At 39.2% G+C, this 23,075-nt stretch overlaps 1 protein-coding gene across 1 annotated transcript in view; it reads right to left on the reverse strand.

Annotated features, from left to right (window-relative positions):
- Positions 1 to 23,075, reverse strand: part of C4H1orf87 (chromosome 4 C1orf87 homolog) — an 81,161-nt gene that overhangs the window by 34,486 nt on the left and 23,600 nt on the right. The window contains exons 3-6 of the mRNA XM_021679942.1: positions 9,893 to 10,033; positions 9,056 to 9,319; positions 6,546 to 6,667; positions 2,695 to 2,857 (exon numbers count right to left, since the gene is read on the reverse strand). Of these exons, the coding sequence (XP_021535617.1) occupies positions 2,695 to 2,857; positions 6,546 to 6,667; positions 9,056 to 9,319; positions 9,893 to 10,033 (690 nt within the window). The remainder of the gene's footprint in view (positions 1 to 2,694; positions 2,858 to 6,545; positions 6,668 to 9,055; positions 9,320 to 9,892; positions 10,034 to 23,075) is intronic.

The following is a 23,075-nucleotide window of genomic DNA, read 5'->3' on the forward strand; positions in this document are numbered from 1 at the left end:
TGAATGACTTCCAGTTCCCTGAATTAGCCATGCTCTCTCTCATTTCAGTCCTGTTTCACATTGTTCTTTTTACCTAGAATACCTTTCCCATCCCTTCCTCTGCCCCTCCTCCTAATTCTTTGCCAAATTCACCTGTCCTCTAAGATTTAGTATTTGCATCATCTTTTTGGAGGGGTTTTAAGCCAGGCTAGCTTGTTGTTCTTTCTCTGTGTTCCAAGTTACTGCCATCACTGCATTTGTCATACAAAACTGTGACATGTTTAAAATGTCATCTTTCCCCTGAGCTCCTGGAGAACTCAGGAACTGAAATCATAATAGTCTCTTGTCCTTAGTGGCTTATCATAGTGCTCAGAACACTGGATGTGGATCTACGTTGCCTCAGCAATCCTGCCAGAATCCATCATTGCATCAAAGATGGGCTAGAGGAACAGGAGGACTGAGTCCACAGAATGGGGATGGTAGATATTTGACATGTTTTTAGACTATTCTTTGAGAATGGCAAAATTTCATTCATTTAAGTGGCAAGACCCACAGATTATCCTTCAAGACTGCATTTATTTATCTGAGAACCTACAGATGATCTGTGAGCCCTCTGAAATGGCTGTGAGGATGGCACCCCCCCCCCAAAAAAAACACACACAGGGGCACAACAGGGTGCATAGATTTCATGAGAAACTTAAGGAAGTCTGTGATTCTTTCCCCTACACTCCAAGGAGATTAAGAATTGCTGTTCAAAAAGAGAAGCCCTTCCAACTCATAGCCTTTCCCTGTCTACCGTGAAGTCCTATGTCTAGGAACATGAATGTGGGGGCGCAGCTGCTGCTGCTTTTTGTATCCAATGTCCCTTGGGCCTCAATTTGTCTCACGTTCTGGGGAAACAGAATTCTATTTCACATGCCTCCCAGACTGCAATATACTTTGAGTGAGTTCCAGATGTCTTAAGAGATGCCAGATGGCTCAAGAGAGACAGACCAGCTTCAAGGAAAATGTGCCCCATTTCCTTGGATATGAACCACAAATTTAAGCTTTCAGGGCCAGCTCTGATAGCCAGTGCTCAATGTGGCCATCACTTGACCCTGGAAATATCCTCCTTCCTTGGGCTGTTTTGAGTAATAATTTAACCAAATACTGATTTTTTTTTTATTAGAAGAAAAAGAAACTAGTGTTTACTGAGTGCCTCATATATTAGCGTGGTTAAGTGCCTTCGCATACTTATTTTGTTTAATCCTCACAATAGATGCAGGATATAGATATTTGAAACCCAGTTTTTTTTTTTTTTCCAGCTGAAAAGTCTGACGACTCAAAGAGTTTAAGCAAATTTATTTTGATTCATGTTATTTATGTTTTATTCTACTAGTATCACCTGAGAACATTCAAGCTTCATTGATGGTGTCATGTAATTTCCAATCTAACAAAGAATTGCTGCTTCTTATTCTATTTCCACTGATATTATGTACACAATAAAAGCCATTTATGTTGTGTGGAATCTCCTGCAGTGTGCTCTCTCCCTCTTTCCAGTGAAACATACTTGCATGTGTAATATTCACATACATACACACACATGTACATACTATCATTACCTTTGCCCTTGCATGGTTAGCTGACTGTGTAAATGAAAGCACAGAGAAAGCTGCTTCTGTCCTGGAATAAGAATCCACTTCCAGCATCCTCTGTCCTTGCTTTCTTAATAGAATGTCATATGCTCCTCTTAATTCTCTCAATTCTAACCCCTGTTTACCTAGATAAGAGGCATTTTCCAATCTTTTCTATAGCACTTTCTTTCTTTTTTCCCCCCTGCAATTATAAATCCCTTCTACTCCTCTGGAATTCTAAGTCTTATATCCTGGACTCAATGGATAATTCCAGATATCTTTTGCTGATTGGAGTTCCAATTCTGGCCCTCAATATCCAGTACTCTACTGTACTTTGAACCCTGGCTCTGCTGCTTGCTAGCTGTGGCCCTTGGGTGATTCAATTGGCCTCTCTGAGACTCCGTCTTTTTCATTAAATGGGTATTATAACATCTATCTGGATTTTGTAGTTATCTGTAAATGTTAAATGAGAGAATGTAAATAAAGCATTTAGTGCAGTGCTTGGCACTTAGTAAGAACTCAATAAAGTCTGGTGGTGACAAGTTGTTGTTGATGAAATTGTAGTAATAGTCATAATTATTATTTCTCCTGTATACAAGGTAGCCTCATGACTAGGGTTTGTTTGGCTAAAGACAACACTTGAGTTTATATGGTTCTGGATCCTCTTCCATAAAACACGTCTGCACTGTTAATGCTCTAAAACAGCATGCTAATCTCTATCAGCAATAAATCACATTAGTTCCTAAAAATTGGGTGTTCTAAGGAATGGGATACCACATGCTAATGTCACTGAGCTGGTAGAGGGTATGAGAAATGAACATTTGGCCTTGGAAAAAATATTTGTTTTCCATTATGAAATATTATTTGGGTGTTATCCTATTCTCTATTATTAACATAGAACATATCCCAGCATAAGTAATTCCTGGACCAATTCTGCATATTCTACAATTCTTTTTTCCTTTTGTTTTTCTCCTCTCAGGCACAGAAAACAAACAATTGTATAATGTTATCCACAGGCAGAACACAGATCATAACTGAGCTTTCTGTTAGACCTTGAGGTAGGCTTTGGAGACAAACACATCGGAACTCTAATTTTCGTTACCTTGGGTGGGGGTAGGGAACCGGAGAAAGAGTGGTCTTCTTTCCGGAAACTCAGACTGAGGCCCTCTAGGTCGAGTTTTCCATGGGTTGTCCTTAGTGCCATCAGGATCTCCAACAGGTTTTTGCCCACTTCTGACCGAGAGCTGGCATCTCGAGGAGCCATACTGCATGGAGGGGCAGGGGAAAGCCTGTGAAAACATGATCCACCCAAAGCCGCTGCATGTTTTCATACCACATCTCTCAGCCCTGACATACACCGTGAACCCAGAGAACCCACCCAGTAAGGTCTCCTAAGTCTCAGGAACCTGGTCATGGGGTCTGCACATAGAGATTTCCTAGATTATCTCCAATCTGTTCCATTCTACTGACCACTAGAGTCTTCTCCAGGAGGCACCAACCAATTTGGCTAGAACAGAAACCAAAATTTGTAATCCACTCTCACTCTTTTTTCCAGGTTGAGAGGAACAATTACAAGTGACCACAGTAGTTTACTTTAGCTGCTTGATCTTACTTCTCTTAAGCCCAGATAATTATTGATGGCAAATCAAACTTCCAAACTGTCCCTTGCCATAGGCAAAGCAAAGTGGATCCTGCCAGATCCCCTATAACCATGGAACCTCTGTAGAAGGAAATCTTGAATCAAGTGAACTTCCCGTGTTATCCTTGACTCTGCAATTTTTATCTAGAAAACCGAGAAAAGTTTTGGGAATAATGATCTTGCAAATGTTTGTAATTATTACGATGGTTTATCTCACTGACTATTGTTACTTTAAATAATAGGTGAAAACCCAAGGGTGATAAAGTGTTATAGTCATTTATTTTATGCAACTAGTTTGAGATGTTTACTCATTTAGCATTCAAATGATGTGTCATTCCAGATCCAGCTGAACTATCTTCTTGGCAGTGAAGCTTTTTCTAATTTCCACTGTCTCAATGTAAAATGCCACTTCCCTACAGGGACAGTCTCTGACATCTCCCAACCTCCACTCCTGTAAATCAGCTTCCTTTCAGTGGTGTGTCAGTAAACTTAACAACCCGCTCTCCAAGATAATGCCCTGATTTGTGGCATTACTAATTTTCACGGTTTAAGTACTCCCACCATGGCCGACTTCAAACTACAAAAAGGATGTCACTGAAAGACGATCTGGGAAGTGGTGCTCCTAATTGGCCCTCAGTGATGCTCCAGCACCCCATGCTTGATCAGCTCTTTCATAATTCCTTTTTCTTTTCCTAAATAAGTCTCCCTTAGGTTGCAATCACATCTTTATTTCTTTAGCTATTGTTTCATGTCTGACTTCCCTACTAGACTGCTCCATCAGACGTGGCTCAAGTCTGTTTTATTTTTTACTATTTCCTGGGGATCTTGTACAGTACTTGGAATTAATTATTTTTATATGTATTAAACTTTTACTAGAGGTCATATTGTATCTTCTTTTTTTCTTAAAGAATTTTGTTATTTGTATTAGGGAGAGAGAGAGGGAGCACACATGAGTGGGGTGAGAAGCAGAAGGGGAGGCAGAGGGGGAGGGAGGGAATCTCAAGCAGACTCCCTGCTGAGCGCAAAGCCTGATGTGGGGCTTGATCTCACGACCCTGAGATCATGACCTGAGCTGAAATCAAGAGGTGGTCGCATAACCAACTGAGCCACCCAGGTGCCCCTGTATCTTCTTTTTGCTCTGTGACTCTTACTTGAGTTTTGGCCTAACAGCTCATATTTTCTGAAAGCTTGGTACAGGACAGAAGGAGTGGCTGTTTGTCTTTGTTTGGGTCATATAGTTTCTGCACCCTCCTTCCCAGTTCAGAATGTTCTCCAGCTCAGGAGTCTGCCTCTCAGTCTAGCGGAGGAAAATGCCAGCTATGTGCTTTACGAGACTCTCTTTGCTGAGAGAGCCCATGACCCAGACCTTGCCAATCAGATGTGTCTGTCCCAGATCTGAATCACAAGTTTTCCTTCCTCTTTCCTTTTCTTGCAATGCCAGTTCCTGGGGGTAGGAATTCATGAGGCTTTGGCCCCTGTATCCGAAATGCAAGTATGAAATGGGCAGGAGTTGTATGGAACCCATTTGCTTCAGCTGGTGGGGTTTCCTAGGAAACCTGCTGTGGGAGGTGGTTTCATCTGGTCCAACTTAGGTAAGGAGAGCTGTTGCCACAGGTGATGCTGGAGGCTTTTTAAACATCACAGAGCTGCCCCATTAAAGGCTCTACCTGACAGAACACGGGAGGGCCTTTTCCTGAGCAGCACGTTAATTAACAAAGAGCCTGGGTTCATTATAGGCCATCAGTTCCGCACTTCCACAAACACACTGTCTGGTTTGTATCAAGCAGCACCTTCTCCGATGAATTCAAAGTGATCTCTTTGTGCACCATTTTTATAGAGTAGGTATCCAGATGTCTCTGCAAGTGGATAATTGGAGGTACCAATTACATTAAAAAAGTATTCATTGAGCATCTCCCATGTGCCGGGAACGATGCTGGACACCAAGCTGGCCAGGGCAGACACTATTACTAACCTCAAATGTCAAGTTAGCAATTACAAATACAGTGGCCATCAGGCAGGGAAAGGACTGTGGGGCCATACCACAGAGAGACTGAGAGATATAACGTAGTCTAGGGCTCAGGAACGCCTTCCTGTCCAGGACTCATTAAGACCCATATCTGCCAATGGCACCTCACAGGGCCCAGATCTCATTGTCTGTGTTTTATGAAGTGTGGTTGCTGATTATTAAATATTTCTGGGGCTTTACAGCCCTCCATAGGACAGTTGCTCCCAGATATTTGACTGGTGTACCCACCTGGCAGTGTCTTTCTTTGCCCTTTGAGCCTTGAGGGAAAGACTGGGCCTTGCCAACCTCTGAATTCACTATGCCCGGCAAGGTGTCCCTGGCAAGCAGCTGGTATTCAATGAATATAAAAAGGCATGAAAAGGGCACACTGTAGAAAGGAAGCAAGTCCAACACTTGGCCCAGGGCCATTTTTCTAGGAAACTATTTTCCTAGAGTGAAGTGATGAATTCCAATACCGTGGCTCTTAACCACTGTGTCCCATTATTTGTAACTGAAAAGAGTGTCTTCTGGTAGGATAGTTTAAAAATAATAATAAAAAAAATTCTTATATAGCATTTCCTATGTATCAGATACTGTTTTTAAGAACTTTGCGTTGATTAAGTTACTCTCCAAATCTATGAAGTGAAGGGAAATCTCTTATGGCTTCCATTTCACAATGGAAGCACAGAGAAGGTAAGTGACTAGCTCAAGGTTACACAGCCATTAAATGGCAGAAACAGGAACTGAGCCTAGGCTTCTGGTAATGGAGGCTATGCTCCTAACCACTGCACTTTGTCAACTTTCTTGGAGAACACAGGGACTATCATGCTCTACTGTGCCTCCTCTCTAAAGATATTCCTCACATCCTATTTTTACTTTGTGTCATTTATTTCCCTTGAGATTACATTATTGATTCTGGTACCTGAAACCCTTCTTTGCTAGTGCCTGTAAGCCAGAAGTTCATTGACCAAACATATTTCTGGAATCACACTTTATAGACTGGAGCTCTGCATCAGTATACGATCATTTCTTATTCTATAATGAGGGTTTTCATTGTCACGTGGCAACCTCATAAAAAAGACACATGCTTGATCTCAAGAAACTTATGCAACTGGTGCAAGTAACTTTCTGTGCTGGCCTGTCTACGAGAGAGAGAGAGAGAGAGAGAGAGAGAGAGAGGAAATGATAAGCATGAGGTGAAGGGCACAGTGATTCTACACTGGGTGAGCTTTTCGGGTGAATGGCCTCTAAAATCACGTCCAGTTCTAGAAGTCTAGGAACACTATGCCCAAGGAAAGAAAGAAAGTACCTTTGGCCATGATGATGACAACCCTGAGATTTCCTGGGGTTGCTGCCCACAGCTTCTTTGCTTTGCTGTGGATCATCTAAAGCTGCAGCTCTTAAAAACCAGAGGAGCTTTCCATAATTCACCTGAAAATCCAATAGGAAAACAGAACATCCTCATTTAGTGTACATGTAAGAGAAAGAAAAGCCCATAAGTGAAATGCCTGTTGAGACAGAGGTTTTGGAAATGTTTTAATAAAAAAACTTTTATTAAGGGATGCCTGGGTGGCTCAGTTGGTTAAGCATCCAACTCTTGGTTTCAGCTCAGGTCCTGATCTCACGGTCATGAGATCGAGCTCTGCATTGGGCTCTGAGCTCAGCACAGAGTCTGCTTCAGATTCTCTCTCCTTCTCCCTCTGCGCCTCCCACTTGTACTCTCTGTCTCAAATAAATAAATAAAATATTTAAAAAAACCTTTCATTGAAAGTTTTTTAACTGGTTTTAAAAATAGAGTATAATAATTATTAGTGCTCTTTACCAAATATTCCTATTATTCTCCCTTCCTGATTGCCCTGTGGTTGGGTAGGGCTATGGGAACATTTCTGGACAATGAGTTGTGAGCAGAAGTGACATGTGTTCCTTCTGGTTGAGGATTAAACTGCTCACACGAGATGCTCCAGAGCTTTCTTTCTTCCCCCTCTGCCAGCACATCCAAAAATACACCAGAGTCACTGCTTCATCAGCCTGGATTTCGGAGCTAAGATAAATGACAGTGACTGACTTATTATGGAAATGTAAGTGAGAAAGAAACTTCTGTTGTTTTGGGCCACTGCCACTTTGGGGCTATTTGTTACTACAGCCTAAACTAGCCTCTAGCTTCTCTCTCTCTCTCTCACATCTCTTATATACTTATTATATAAAATATAGGCTTATATTTAGATATATCCAGCAGATATATTCAAATTATTTGAGGACAAAGCTTTATTAAGCTAAATGAAGAATCTCAAGGACCCCCCTCCCCCACATACACTCCCCCCCCCCCCCCCCCCCAGGAAAGGACTGAGGGAATGTTGTCCATTTCCGTTGCTGGTCTGGATGACATCCTAGGGACTCTGGTGGGCAGGCAACTCCAGGGTGCTGGAGGAGGTAACATTTGGGGAGTGAAGCTATATAAGTTTCTGATATAAACTTGGTCTCAGGCCAGAGAATTTGATGGAACTGAAGATTCACAGTGGTTGTACTGACATTGTATCACTAAATACCTACCATCAATATACAACTAATTATAGTGGATTAGAGATGGGCATGAGAAAAAAACTAACATTTATTTGAGTACCTACTAAATGCTAAGCTCATGACCAGGAATTTGCATCTATTATATTGCTAAATTCTCATATTACCCCTATAAGGTTGGTTTTGGCCTGCTTTTCTTTTCTTTTTTTTTTTTTAAGATTTTATTTATTTGGGGCACCTGGGTGGCTCAGTCAGTTAAGTGGCTGCCTTCAGCTTGGGTCGTGGTGCCAGGGTCCTGGGATCAAGCTCCGCATCGGGCTCCCTGTTCAGTGGGGAGCCTGCTTCTCCCTCTCCCACTCCTCCTGCTTGTGTTCCCTCTCTGGCTGTGTCTCTCTCTGTCAAATAAATAAATAAAATCTTTAAAAAAAGATTTTATTTATTCATGAGAGACAGAGCGAGAGAGAGGCAGAAACAGAGGGAGAAGCAGGCTCCCTGCCGAGTAGAGAGCCCGATGTGGGACTTGATCCCAGGACCCCAGGATCAGACCTGAGCCAAAGGCAGACACTTAACCATCTGAGCCACCCAGGTGCCCTGGCCTGGTTTTCTATCAGCACATGCTCACTCATGATTTACCCACTGCTATTACTTTTTCCTATTGTAGAATATATTCCTCTAGAATTTGCTTGCATTTGGACTGTGCTTTGTATCCACCCACAAACGTAAGCTTGGAAAGTGCAGTGCTCAGAGCAAGAACCCTGGAGTTGTCAGTGGGGAGCCTTTATCTCTGCCCTGGGTCTGCCATTAATTCTCTGGGTGCACTGCACGATTTCCTTACCCCACTATGGGTCTCGGTTTCCTAATTAGTAAAATGGTGGTCATATTATATTTCAAAGATACCCCCCACCTCTAATTCTCTAGGAACTGTCCTGATACATCCTAGTCAAATTCACCATTCTTATCTCAGAACTTACAGACTGACCAACTTGTCAATGAGATTCAAGTGAGCCCATTATCCTAAATCTGTAACCACCCCAGTAGTGCTAGGAGCAGCCAGTGAAAGCCAGGACAGGAAAGTCTTTGAAAAAGAAATCAAGTAGCCCTAAGAGACCTTAAACTATTTTCTGTTCTTGTCTATTCTGACTAGAAATTTCCACATATGAATAAAAATAAGCTTTGTGTCTTAAGGTTCAATAGTAAAGGTTATTTTTAAGAAAGAAACTAACCTTTTAATTCTATTACTCTGGTGGGTACAAATAAAATAAACAAAAGGAACCCACACTTAAAATAGCAACATGGCTGTACCATTTCTGGAGAGTCCCTCCTAGAAAATCTCTGGCAAAGGATCTTGACTGTTGGTAACTGTAGAGGGACTTCATGCCTCAAGAAAAGGCGGCTCAGTTGAGATTGGAGAAGAAATCCTGAAGAGATAGGATCCAGGGTCTTCAGCTCTTTTTGAAATTTTTCTAGTAAGCCAGAACTCAAAGGGCGTGATCTGAGTTCTCTTCTGATCAGGGCAAGAAGAAAAGCATCTTCTCTTGTTGTTCCACTTGACCTCTGGCCAAAATCCTGACACAAGAGCAATAGCAACAATAAATTAACAGGGCTCTAAAATAAAAAGGCTGAAGGCCAATGCAAGGAAGCAGAAACCTAGTGGGCCTGGTATCAGAGCATCCACTTTCAGGCCTGGCCTAGAATAGGACAAGTTGGTAATACTGGAAGCAGGAATTCGATCTGGGTGTATTCATTAGTTTGCAATGCCTCGGGACCTTTGCCTTGAGGAGAAGAAAAGAAGCAAATCATTTTAAAGTGCATACTCTGTTAGAAGCCTCCTTAGGTTATATCACAGGTCTTCTGTAAAATATTTTTTTAAATATAAGGGAATTTAGAATGCCAAGTCTTAGAGACCCATTGGATCTGGGAGGAAGAAGGTAGGAGAAAGATGAGAAGTTCAGGTGAGGCATTTGAGGTTTGCTTGTGAGCTCACCAGGGAGTTCTTGGAGGCTGATTGGACATATGGCTTCTGATGTCCCCCAGTCCATCCTCAGACTGTCTCATTATCTGCTCCACATTAAAATTTACAGGCATCAAATAATACCCTTCATCCACAATAGAAAACAAGTCCAGTCTTAGTATAGGTACCTCAGGTTGGTCAGAGCTGTCCCTTGCCATCTGTTCCAAGGACCGGTCTCTAATGTTTCTTCTGGGGAGGCCATGGATATAGGACAGGGACTGGTCTCCAGTTGGTACCGAGCTGCAGTGGGCATTTGCCTGGCTGGGAATCTTAAAGAAACAAAGACAAATGTTAGTAAGGATCAGAAGGGGAGAGGAAAAGAGAAAGAGGAAAGAAGGGAGAATATGAGTGAGGAACCAATCTCTCAAAACACATTCCCAGTTCCAAATGACTTCAGCCCATATAGTCATTGAATCATTCAGTCCCCAAAGAAGAAAGCTTGCCTCAACATCAATCTCAGCATTATGCGATTAACATGTCTGACAAATACATTAACAATAAAACAATGCTGTTTCACCTTTGCAAGAAAGAAGGTGTCTGTGGCAGACAAAGGAAAAAGAGGTAGAACGTAAGGTATTCATAGGCAAAAGTAAAGTTCTTATTAGAGATAAGGGTATCCTTAAGCTGTTTTATTTTTATTTACTTATTTTTTAAGTAGGCTCCATGACCAAAGTGGGGCTTGATCTTCCAACTCTGAGACTGAGGGTCACCTGTTCTACTGATTGAGCCAGCCAGGCACCCCCTTAGGCTGTTTTAATTAGCAGATTGAGGAAGTATTTATTATACTTCCTCAGTATATTGGCAGCAAAGGCAATTGTAAGTTTTGTCAAGAATGGAATAGAAGAGATTAAAAAGACCAGCATGTTATATCCTAAGAGCAGTATTATTAAAGGTTACAATAGAATAAATGATGGAACAAAGGTCAGTGATAAAATACCATTCCCTCTTGCAATGGAGTATGGAGTATGGTATATTAATTATGGGTTTTTTTTTAATTTTCTAGATTTTATGATGTTTTGACATCTTGGGCAGCCTTGCTGTCTGGAAGAGATTGCCCTTCCCAGGGTTAATTAATTTCTCTCCAAGCAAATATTTCCCCTGCCCAAAATCAACCCAGTCCAGATATTAGACAGCTGGGGACAGCCCCTAGGCTCAAAGCCTGCTGGAATTTTTCAGACTAGCCAGTCCTAAGCTGTTTACCCTACCCTGCCTTGCCTTTCCCCTAGAAACCTCAGTAAGGGCTGTAGCCTGTGCTTTCCCCTCACTTCTGCCTCCTGACTGAGCGTGGCGCTTCCCCGTGTGATCCTGTGCTGTCTCATGCCCCCTTTTCGTGGGATATGTTAAGAAACTATTCTTTCCTTTTTTTTTTTTTTTTAAAGATTTTATTTATTTGAGAGAGAGAGACACAGCGAGAGAGGGAACACAAGCAGGGGGAGTGGGAGAGGGAGAAGCAGGCTTCCTGCTGAGGAGGGAGCCCAATGCGGGGCTCGATCCCAGGACTCTGGGATCATGACCTGAGCCGAAGGCAGACGCTGAACGACTGAGCCACCCAGGCGCCCCAAGAAACTATTCTTTCAAAAGCAGTTGTCACTCTGTTACCTTGTCATGCCAGATTAAAAAAATAACATTTTGGGTACAAATTGAGACACATGGTTATTTTTAATATCAGACAATTGAAAGGAGACAGTTATCAGAATGATTCACTGAAAACTGAATGTCTGTACTCAATTGATAGGCACTTTAAATAACCTGTCAGTATGGATAGCAACCTACAGGTGCTTTATAGTCATGAAGCATTTTACAGAAAAATCAAAAGGCTCTCTAGAGTGGGAAGAGCGAGCAGGAGTGGCAGAGAGTTCTAGAATAGGCATAAAAATAACAAGATATTTATTGGGCACAGACTCTGTACAAGGTACCATATGGATGCTTTGTTTATATCATTCCATTTAATCTTTAATCCATTTAATCTTTACAACAAGCCTTTCAGAAGTTAAGTAAGTTTATTAAATATTAGTTAAGAAATATTTATGACTTGCCTAACCTGGGCCAGGCAGGGTGATAGGCCCTACAGTGAACAAAACAGATTTGGTTCCTGCTCTCACAGAGCTCACAGATGGTGAGGGGACAGCAAGTACTCGTGACAGCACTGTATGGAGCAGTGAGGGTCACTGTCAGAACTGTCCACAGGTCCACCTGACCTGGACTTGGTGGTCCAGGCCTGGAGGCAATGACATTTAAGTCTAGGCTTGAAACATGAGTTAGGTTTGGATTTGGATAGGCTAACGAGTAGAGAGGGAGGAGAAGAGAAGAAAGGGCCCAGGAAAAGGAAACTGGATATTGAAAACCTCAAAGGTATACACAGGCTCCTAAAAGAGAGAGGAGTACTTCCAGAGCATAGTTTAAGTTTTGAAAAAGGCAAAAGTTAAGGCTGCAGAGGGAGATAGGAGAAAGGGGGTGAATTGCCTCAAGTCCGATTAGCCTCTGTGCTTTCTTCTGAGGGAAGTGGGAGCCGCAGAAATGTTTTCAGTAGAGCTAAGACTAGGTCAGAGTTGTCCCAAATTTATCCCCTAGTGAATTGTGCAGATAAGACTTGAACCCTGCTTTGTACCACTACCCCCAGGATGAGAGAGATTCCACATTCATTCAGTCCACAGAGCAGATTCATCCTGTAAAATATTTGGCTAGGCATCTCAGGTATTTCTTAGAACAGTATGGTTCACTGGAAATTATTTGTAATAGAAAACATTTTCAGCCACATGTAAACATTTTTTTGCCTCTGAGAACTGATACACTTTTATATCGCAGTATTCTAAAGGAGCATTTATCAATACTTCATCATCCCAGTGGAGTCAAGGTGTCCCTTTTCTCATTTAAAACACCAAAGTTTATTAAGTGCCTTTGTTTTCAGCACTATGGATACGGGTGAACAAGGCAGGTAGGATTCCTGCCCTCATAGATCTTTCAGCCTAAGTATCACAGAATAAATTTTATGGCCTTCCCTATGGAAAGAGGAATATATATTCTACTCCCAGGACTGCTGCGAGCAATGAGTATTATAATGTATTTTAAACATTTTGTGAACCCCAGAACTTTGGTATTTGCTGTATATCTCCCTCCAATAGAGTGTGAACGCTGTGTGGGCCAGAACGGTTTTGTGTCCTGCTGACTCCCAGCATTTAAGAACAGTGCCAAATTGGAAGAGCAAATAGAAAAACACAGTTTCAGAATGGTGATGATGACTTGTTCAGGCCCAGCCGAAGCGGGGCTCTAGATTTCTCTCTTCACTGACGTCAATCACCAAGTGTATTCTCAAAGTGTCAAAGAAGATAAAATGGAAAATGTTGACCAAGAATCACCATGTTTCTGACTTCAGAAGTTGCCAGAGTAACTATAAAATCTCCAGTACTATAGTTTTCTGTCATTTGCTTTACTTTGAATCACAAAATAGTGCTTGTGGATGACACAATAGCCTGAAATGAGTTTGGGGCGTAATACTAGTTTTGTGATATTTACCTAGAGGAATTGTTACAAATGGAGCACAGAAATCTAACACAGATTTGGTAATTCTTCTTGGGGTGTTGGAAACTTGCAACTGTGAGGAGTGTAAACAAGTCTTTTTTTTTTTAAAGATTGCTTATAAATTATTTTAAAGTGGTTATATTGTGGAATCCGTGGACACTTTCCTCCAAGACAAGTGAACACACCAAATTGTCTTAATATTGTGCAATGCATAGCCGGGGCTTGGGAGAAAATCTGCAGAGACAGCATCAAATGAAGATTTGAAAAGTTCTGTTTCTTCAACATTTTAGACCAAGTTGTTGAAGTGTTCTAGAAAGCTGTTAAATGGTTCAAAAAGGGAACCTAGTGATAATAAATACAACAAGAAAGATGCATATAAAAAGCTTGATAGGATTTCTCAAGAAATGTAGAATTGAAAAAAAACCAGTATTTCCAAATTAATAGATTTAACATATGATGTTAATATATACCTTAAACCAATACAATATTAGAATTAATCATTTGACTATTTTATTTATATTTGTAAAAATTTTTATTTTCTTTACATTTTAACTTTATGGAAAGTTATAATTATGGAAAACTTCAAACATAGGCACATGTGTCCAGGATAGTATAATGGAACTCCATATACTCATCACCAAGCTGTAATTATCAACTGACATTCTTGTTTTATTTATACCCACATCACCCGCCACCAGAAATGAAGTAAACCACAGATGGTGTATTATTTCATCCACATTTTTTTCAGCATACATCTCTAAAGCAGTGGTTCTCAAACTTTAGCATGCATTACAAGTACTGGAGGGCTTACTAAAACACAGATTTCTGGACCCCGAACTCAGAAATTCTCATTCGGTGGTGTTGGGCTGGGTCTCAAGAATTCACATTCCTAACACATTTCTAGGTGATGCTGAGGCTTCTGGCCCAAGAACCTCACTTTGAAAACCACTGCTTTAAGGATAACGATTCTTTGAAAATATAACCATGATAACATTATAATACTTTTAAACATGGTAATGCCTTAACATCATCTAATATCCAGTCAATTGTTCAAAATCTCCCAATTATCTGATAAATCTTATTTTTACAGTTTGTTTATTCAAAACAGGGACCAAATAAGATCCATATATTGCAGTTGGCTTCAATCTTTTACATCTTTTTAAATTTCTACTTCTTCCTATCCCCCTGCTCCTTTTTGTGCAGTTTTTCCCTTTGCAATTTATTTGTTGAAGAAGCTGTGTTGTCTGCCCTACAAAATTTTCCGCAGTCTGGATTTCCTTGCTTGTATTTCTATGCTGTTTAACAAACTGTCCCATATATTTATTAGAAAATAATAGCTAGAACTAGGGTCTTGATCTTCTTCAAGTTCAGTTGTTTTAAGCAAGATCGTTACATAGGTGGTACGTTGCCCCATGCAAACAAATGCTGTCAGGTTGTCTTGCTTTAGTCCATTTTTTTTTTTCATTAGTGTTTTGGAAATGATGATATTCTTATCCTGTTATCAGTTCTCATTTTCTTTTTTTTTTTTAAGATTTTATTTATTTATTCATGAGAGACAGAGAAAGAGAGAGAGAGAGAGGCAGAGGGAGAAGCAGGCTCCTAAGGAGCAGGGAGCCCGATGTGGGACTCGATCCCAGGACCCTGGGATCATGACCTGAGCCGAAGGCAGACGCTTAACCATCTGAGCCACCCAGGCGCCCATCAGTTCTCATTTTCAATAGATTAATAGGAATACTTTTTTTTTAAAATTTTATTATGTTAGTCACCATACAATACATCATTAGTTTTTGATGTAGTGATCCACGATCCATTGTTTTCATATAACACCCAGTGCTCCATGCAGTACATGCCCTCCTTCATACCCATCACCGGGCTAACCAATCCCCCCTCCCCTCTCTCCCCTCCCCTCCAAAACCCTGTTTGTTTCTCAGGTCCATAGTCTCTCATGGTTCATCTCTCCCTCCCATTCCCCCTGCCCATTTTTCTCTTCCTTCTCCTAATGTCCTCCATGTTATTCCTTATGTTCCACAAATAAGTGAAACCATATGATAATTGACTTTCTCTGCTTGACTTATTTCACTTAGTAGAATCTCCTCCAGTCCCATCCATGTTGATGTAAAAGTTGGCAACCCACAGAATGGGAGAAGATATTTGCAAATGACACTACAGATAAAGGGCTGGTCTCCAAAATCTATAAAGAACTTCTCAAACTCAACACCCAAAAAACAAATAATCAAGTCAAAAAGTGGGCAGAAGAGATGAACAGACACTTCTCTGAAGACATACAAATGGCTAACAGACACATGAAAAAATGTTCATCATCATTCGCCATCAGGGAAATCCAAATCAAAACCACACTGAGATACAACCTTACACCAGTTAGAATGGCAAAAATGGACAGGGAAATAAACAACAAATGTTGGAGAAGTTGTGGAGAAAGGGGAACCCTCTTACACTGTTGCTGGGAATGCAAGTTGGTACAGCCACTTTGGAAAACAGTGTGGAGGTGCCTCAAAAAGTTAAAAATAGAGCTACCCTATGACCCAGCAATTGCACTACTGGGTATTTACCCCAAAGACACAGATGTAGTGAAAAGAAGGGCCATATGCACCCCAATGTTCATAGCAGCAATGTCCGCAATAGCCAAACTGTGGAAAGAGCCGAGATGCCCTTCAACAGATGAATGGATAAAGAAGATGTGGTCCACATATACAATGGAATATTACTCAGCCATCAGAAAAGATGAATACCCAACTTTTACATCAACAGGAATACTTTTTTACAGAGAAACTGCCGTCATTAACTATTATCTAAAATACAGTTTGTATAGAAAAGGCAAACAATAAATGCTCCTTTGATTTATCAGTTTTAAAAATAGTTTGTTCCCTAGGATTCTTCAGAGGTCACCAATGAATTTTTGTTTTTTTTCTAAAGAATCACTATAAAGTTAGAGATTTAAACATATATAATGCATTTAAATCATTATAATTGTTATGTTTACTGATAGCGAAAATATAATGGGCTTTTCTTTATTTTCTTTTTTTGTTTTTTTAATAGTGAGAGCCATTTTAAGTTAGATTCCAAGTCTTTTTTTTTTTTTTTTTTTGACAATGGAAGGTGTTTGTTACCTTAATTGCTTTTGGTATAAATAGATGTTCCAGGCTCAAAGCTGGGATCAGCCTTCAGAATTTACTGAACATGATGCAGGTGTTAGGGTACTCATTGCTATATGGTTGGTCATTGTTTCTGTGTTTTTTTTTTTCAGTGAACAAAGCTAGGAAATCTATTTTCTTAAAAGGAGTGCATACTGATATTCCCAATTCAAATGTAGGTCTTTGGGGTTTTATAAAATCTCATCAATATTATATCTGTATTTCATTTCTCCTACACCAGAAATCCCAAATGTAAAAACACCAAGATAATGACTCATTTGCTTTATTCTACAATACATACACACAATAATAATATCAACATAATGGTTACTGAAAACATTTGAAGATAGTTTTTCAAAAACTATTTTCCTTAGAGTATACATCCCACAAGAGACACAGAGTGAGGTCATTATGTTTTAAAGTCATTTAAAGTCATTGCCTGGGTGGTTTAGTTCGTTAAGACTCCGACTCTTGATTTTGGCTCAGGTCATGATCTCAGGGCTGTGAGATCAGAGTTGTGAGATAGAGCCCTGAGTCAGGCTTTGTACTCAGCGGGGAGTCCCTCTCTCTCTCCCCCTCTGCCCCTCCACCTGCTCACGCGCACGCTCTCTCTCTCTCTCAAATACATAAATACATCTTTAAAAAAGTCATTTACAATAGTTCCATTCTCTTTGGTTTTATTGCCAATTAGTACATAGGTTCACGTGGTACCCAGTCTCCAGGGTGGCTCTAAGTAATCCCTGCTTCCTAGGACTCAAGTCCTTGTGCAGTTCTTCCCCCACCCCTTCTCATTAGGATTATCTCTGTAACCAATAAAATACTGTAGTAGGGTGTGTCACTTCTGAGATTAGGTTATTACAGACATTAGACTTACTGCTATGGTTGGGTGCACACACTCTATCTTTCTTTCTGGGATAACTCATCTTTGGAATGCCAGATACCATGTCTTGAGCAGCCCTATAGAGAGGCCCAAATACAAAAAAGACTGTTCCCTCTGGCAACAGCCAGCAAGTAAATGAGGCCTCATTTACTCAGTAAATGAGCCACTCAAATAAGCCTAGAAGTGAATCTTCTTGTCCTGGTCAAGCCTTCAGGTGACTGCATTCCTGGCCGACATTTGGAGTGAAATTTCAGGGGAGACCTTGAACTAGAACCACTCATCTAAGCTGCTCCTGGATTCTTGTCCCTCAGAAACAGTGCAAGATGATGTATGGTTATTGTTTTATGTAGCTATCTTTTGGGACAATTTGTTATTCAGCAATAGATAGCTAACACAAACTTATTTTGGTTTTGATTTTTAGGAATTGATTTTTTAATTTTTAAATTTGTTTTATATTTATGTGAAATATTTATGTGGTTCCAAAGCGAAATCTATAAAAATGACTTATTCAGAGATGAGTTGTTTCTGTTTTTGATCCTTCCAACATTTTCCCTTTATCCCCAAGAGATAACCACTTTTTAAAATCCTTTTTATTAATCCCTTCATTTTTAAAAACATAAGCAATAGATAGATGATAGATAGATACTGCGAAGCATAATCTATGTACTTTTCTTCACCTTGCTTTCATTTAGTTAATGCTATATCTAGTTAGATACTTTTCTTCACCTTGCTTTCATTTAGTTAATGCTATATCTAGTTAGATTACTCCATACAATGATACGTAGTGATATTTATATACTTTAAAACTGTTTATATTGTGATATTCTTCATTACTTTTTACAGTTTTAAAGGTTTTATAATACTCTGTGTGGATGAACTGTTATTTATTCAACCAGTCCCTTATGGATGGGAATTTAGGTTGTTAATAGTGTTTTTTTTTTTTTGTAACAAGTAATGCTACAATGAATACTTTCTGCATAAATCTTTTCACATTTTTCCCGTGATCCTTGGGATAGATTTTGAAAGTGAGATTTTTCCTGTCAACAAATAAATGCATATATAGTTTTGCTAATTATTGCCAAATTTCCTGTCAAAGTGGTTTTCTAGTTTAAACTTCTCTAACTTCCAACAAAGTATGTTGTCAATTTTCTGGATTTTTGCCAATGTAGTTGTGAGAAATTATATCTCATGGTGGTGTTAATTTATATTCCTTTTATTAAGAGCAATACTATATTTTTTGATATGCTTTGAGACCATGTACATTTATCTTTCTGTGAACCGTCCTTAATGTTTTGCCCATTTTTCTAATAGTTTACTGTCTTTTTTTTCTTTTTCTTTTTGATAGAAGATTCTATATGTTAGGGACATATTTATCTATGATATAAATTGCAGATTTCTTCCTCAGTTTATCGGGCATGTATGGACACTTTGTACACAGTGGTTCTGGCCACATATATATAGTCAAAATTATCACTTTTTTTCTTATTGTATCTGCATTTTGAGTCACAGTTGAGAAATGTCCCCTTATCTCAAATTACAGAGGAAATCATCCATTTTCTTGCACTATTGTGTAGGTTTATTTCTTTTACATTTCAGCCTCTGATCCATTTGGAATATATCCCAGTGTACATCATATGTATGTACAATATATGAGAGGCCCAATTTAAAATTTTCTCTGTGGCTATCCAGTAATCCCAGCATTACTTATTAAAAAGTCCATCTTTTCCCTACTAATTTGCAATATAATCTTTATTATATACAAAACCGCAATACGCCATTGGGTCTGTTTGTTGATTTTTCTTTTCAATTCCATTAGTCTCCTATCTATTCATGTGCCAAAATCACATTATTTTATTATTTATTTATTTATTTTTTAAGATTTTATTTAATTGACAGAGAGAGACACACACAGCGAGAGAGGGAACACAAGCAGGGGGAGTGGGAGAGGGAGAAGCAGGCTTCCCGCCGAGGAGGGAGCCCGATGTGGGGCTCGATCCCAGGACCCTGGGATCATGACCTGAGCCGAAGGCAGCTGCTTAACCGACTGAGCCACCCAAGCGCCCCCAAAATCACATTATTTTAGATATAGAGATTTTATATTTTATATTTGTTAATGCTAGCCCTACACCCATTGCTCTTCTATTCCTGACTCTTCTTTCTGGTTTTGTTATTTCAAATTAATGTTTAATCAATTTGAGTAGTTCCAAAAGAAAATGAAACAAAAATCTAGTACCATTCTTACTGGAATCACATTAAATTTATAAATTATCTCAGGGAGGATCGACATCTTGATGTTGTTAACTTTTTTTCAAGATTTTTTTATTGTGGTAAAATATACATAACATAAAATTTATTATCTTAACCATTTCTGAGAATACCGTTCAGTGGGATTAAGTACATTCCTATTGTGCAGCCACCCCCCACATCCATCCCCACGGCTCTTTTCATCACACAAAGCTGAATGTCTATACCCATTCAACAATAACTGCCTATTCCCTCCTCCCCCAAGTCCCTGGCAGCCACTAATCTACTTTCTGTTGCTATGATTTGACTACTCTAAGTATCTTTTGTAAGTGGAGTCACATGGTATTTGTCTTTTGGTGGCAGGCCTATTTTACTTAGTAAATGTCCTCAAGGTTCATCCATTTTATAGCATGTGGCAGAATTTCCTTCCTTTGTAAGGCTGGATAATATTCCATCATGTGCATATGTCCCAGAATTTGCTAATCCACTTATCTTTGATGGATATTTGGGTGGCTTCCCCATTTTAGCTACTGTGAATAATACTGCTATGAACATGGGTATATAAATATCTCCTTGAGACCCTCCTTTCAATTCTTTTGTGTATATCCCCACGAATGGACTAGGTGGATGATATGGTAATTCTGTTTTTAATTTTTTAATTTTTTTGAGAAGCTACCATACTGTTTTCATACTGTTTTGTTTTCTGGTTTTACCACCTTACATTTCTACAAACAGTGCACAAACTTTCCAATGACTCCGTATCTCTGCTAACATTTGTTGTTTTCTGGTTTTTTGTCTTCCTTGGTTGTAGCTATCCTAATGGGTGTGAAGTGGTATCTCATTGTAGTTTTGATTTGCGTTGCCCTAATTAGTGATGTTGAATATCTTTTCAGGTGCTTATTGTCCATTTTTAAATCTTCTTTAAAGAAATGTCTATTCAGGTCCTTGCCCATTTTTGAATCAGATTGCTTGTTTTTTGGTTGTTGAGCTTTGGAGTTCTCTATGTATTCTGGATATTAATCTCTCATCAGATATGGGATTTGCCATATCTGATTACTTTCTCCCATCATGTGGCTTGCCTTTTTACAATCGATTGTGTATTGTGGCACACAACTTTTTTTGGTGCCTATGCTTTTGGGGTGATATCCAAGAAATCATTGTCAGGTCCAATCTGAAGATTTTTCCCTATTTTTTCTTCTAAGAGTTTTATCATTTTGCATCTGTATTTAAGTCATGGATCCATTTTCAGTTAATTTTTGTATATGGTATTAGGTAAGGGTCCAACTGCAAACGTTTGCATGTGGACATCCAGTTTTTCTAGTGACATTTCTTGAAAAAGTCATCTTTTCCCCATTGAATCATCTTGGTACCCTTGTTAAAAAAAATCATTTGACCAAATATGGGAGGATTTATTGTGGACCCTATTCTATTCTGTTGGTCTCTATATCTGTCTTTATGCCAGTACTATACTGTTTTTATTATTGTACCTTTGAAGTACCTTCTTTTTAAGGTTTGCTTTGGATCTTCAGGGTCCCTTGAGATTCCATATGAATTTTAGGATGGGTTCATATTTCTGCAAAAAAAAAGTCATTGGGATTTTGATAGAGATTGATGATGTTAACTTTTTTCTGTATAAGAACATACTATACCTTTCCATTGTTCAAATCTACTCTTGTGTCTTGTAGGAGAGTTTTATATTTTTTCTCATAAAGGTTTGGACATTTCTTGTTAAGTTTGACTCTGCATTTGATTTATTTATTTAGTTAGTTAATTTAGTTATGCTTTTATTTGTTATTACAAATGCTGCCTTCCATTTTTTGTCCTAACTAGTTTTTGTTTATATATGTGAAGGCCACTGATTTTTATATATTGATGATATAATCCTGTTTTGCCAAATTCTCTTAGTGTTTTAGTAGTTTCTTCATAAGCTGTTTTGAAATTTTATATGTATAATCTTATCATCTGAAAATAGTTTTTCCTCTTCCTTTCTAATTATTATGCTTATAATTGCTTTCTTTTCTTTAATTACTTTGGCAAATACTTGCAACATAATATTAAAAACCAGTGGAAATAACAGATACCCTTGACTTCTTCCAGACTCTAATGTGAAAGCCTCTAGTGTTTGTCAATTAAATAGGATGTTGGCTTTGGGTTAATATATAGAGAGAAGCATTTTGGAAACAAAAGTGAATAAGAAAATTCTTATTCTCAGGGGATTTACAGACTTGTGGAAGGAGACAAGGAAGCCTTTTTTTTTTTTAAATTTCTAAAAGACGTATTTACTTATTTATAAGATTTATTTGCAAGAAACTTTACCATAAATTATGTGTTTATGAGAGGCATTATAGTGTAGTGCATGCATTTTTTAAAAAGATTTATTTATTTATTTGAGGGAGAGAATGCGAGCAGGGGAGGGGCAGTGGGAGAGGGAGAGAGAAGGAATCCTCATGCAGACTTCCCAGCTGAGCACAGAGCCTGATGCAGGGGCTTGATCCCAGGACTCTGAGATCATGAGCTGAGTTGAAACCAAGAATCTGTCGCTTAACTGACTGAGGCACCCAGGCACCCCAATGCACACATTTTTCTAAATGTTGCCTTTAAGGGGGCAAAAATCGGTTCTTTGGGGCAAATGTTTCTTTTTTTAATTTTTTAAAAAAATTTTGTATTTATTAGAGAGAGAGAGTGAGAGAGCACAAGTAGGGGGAGGACAGCAGAGGGAGAGGGAGAAGCGGGCTTCCCACTGATCAGGAAGCCAGATACGGGTCTTGACCCCAGGACCCTGGGATCATGACCTGAGCCAAAGGCAGACGCTTAACCAACTGAGCCACCCAGGCACCCTGGGGCAAATATTTCTAAAATATTATAGTGGTTTCTAGTGCTCAACTCTACTCAACAAAATAGTTTTTCTTGGTATTTAATTCCTCTTTAGGGAGAGTTTTAATTTTTCTCCTAAGGAGTGGATTCCAATAATGACAAAGAGATTGAAAAACATTGGTGCTGTGGATCCAGACTACTTAGGTTCACATCCTAGACCCACCAATACTTGACTGATTGTATGAGCTTTGGCAAATTACTTAATGTCACTGTATCTCAGTTTTCTCACCTATAAAATGGAGATATTGGCACCTACTTCACACCATTGCTTTTTAATTAATTTTTTATTTGAGTGTAATTGACACACAATGTTACGTTAGAGGAAACAACCCATTTTAATAGTACAACAACAACTGCTATAGGGGAATGTACAGATTACAGATTGATTTATGAGTATCATATGAAAAGCACTTATCTTGGCAATCAGACAATGATGCTTCTTGGTAGAGTTGATATCTAAGTTGAGCCCCTAGTGTAATTAGGAGTTAAATGAAGATGAAGGGAAATTTTCATACTAAAGGAATAGCATGGGTAAAGCATAGAAGATAAAATGGAACAGAACTTTACTGGGGAAATAGAGGTTGTTTAGGGAAATGTGGGCATGGAGAAGAAGTAGAGAATGGACAGAAGTGAGTTGGAATG

Source organism: Neomonachus schauinslandi, chromosome 4, assembly GCF_002201575.2.
Source record: "Neomonachus schauinslandi chromosome 4, ASM220157v2, whole genome shotgun sequence".
In the NCBI taxonomy this organism is placed as follows: Eukaryota; Metazoa; Chordata; class Mammalia; order Carnivora; family Phocidae; genus Neomonachus; species Neomonachus schauinslandi.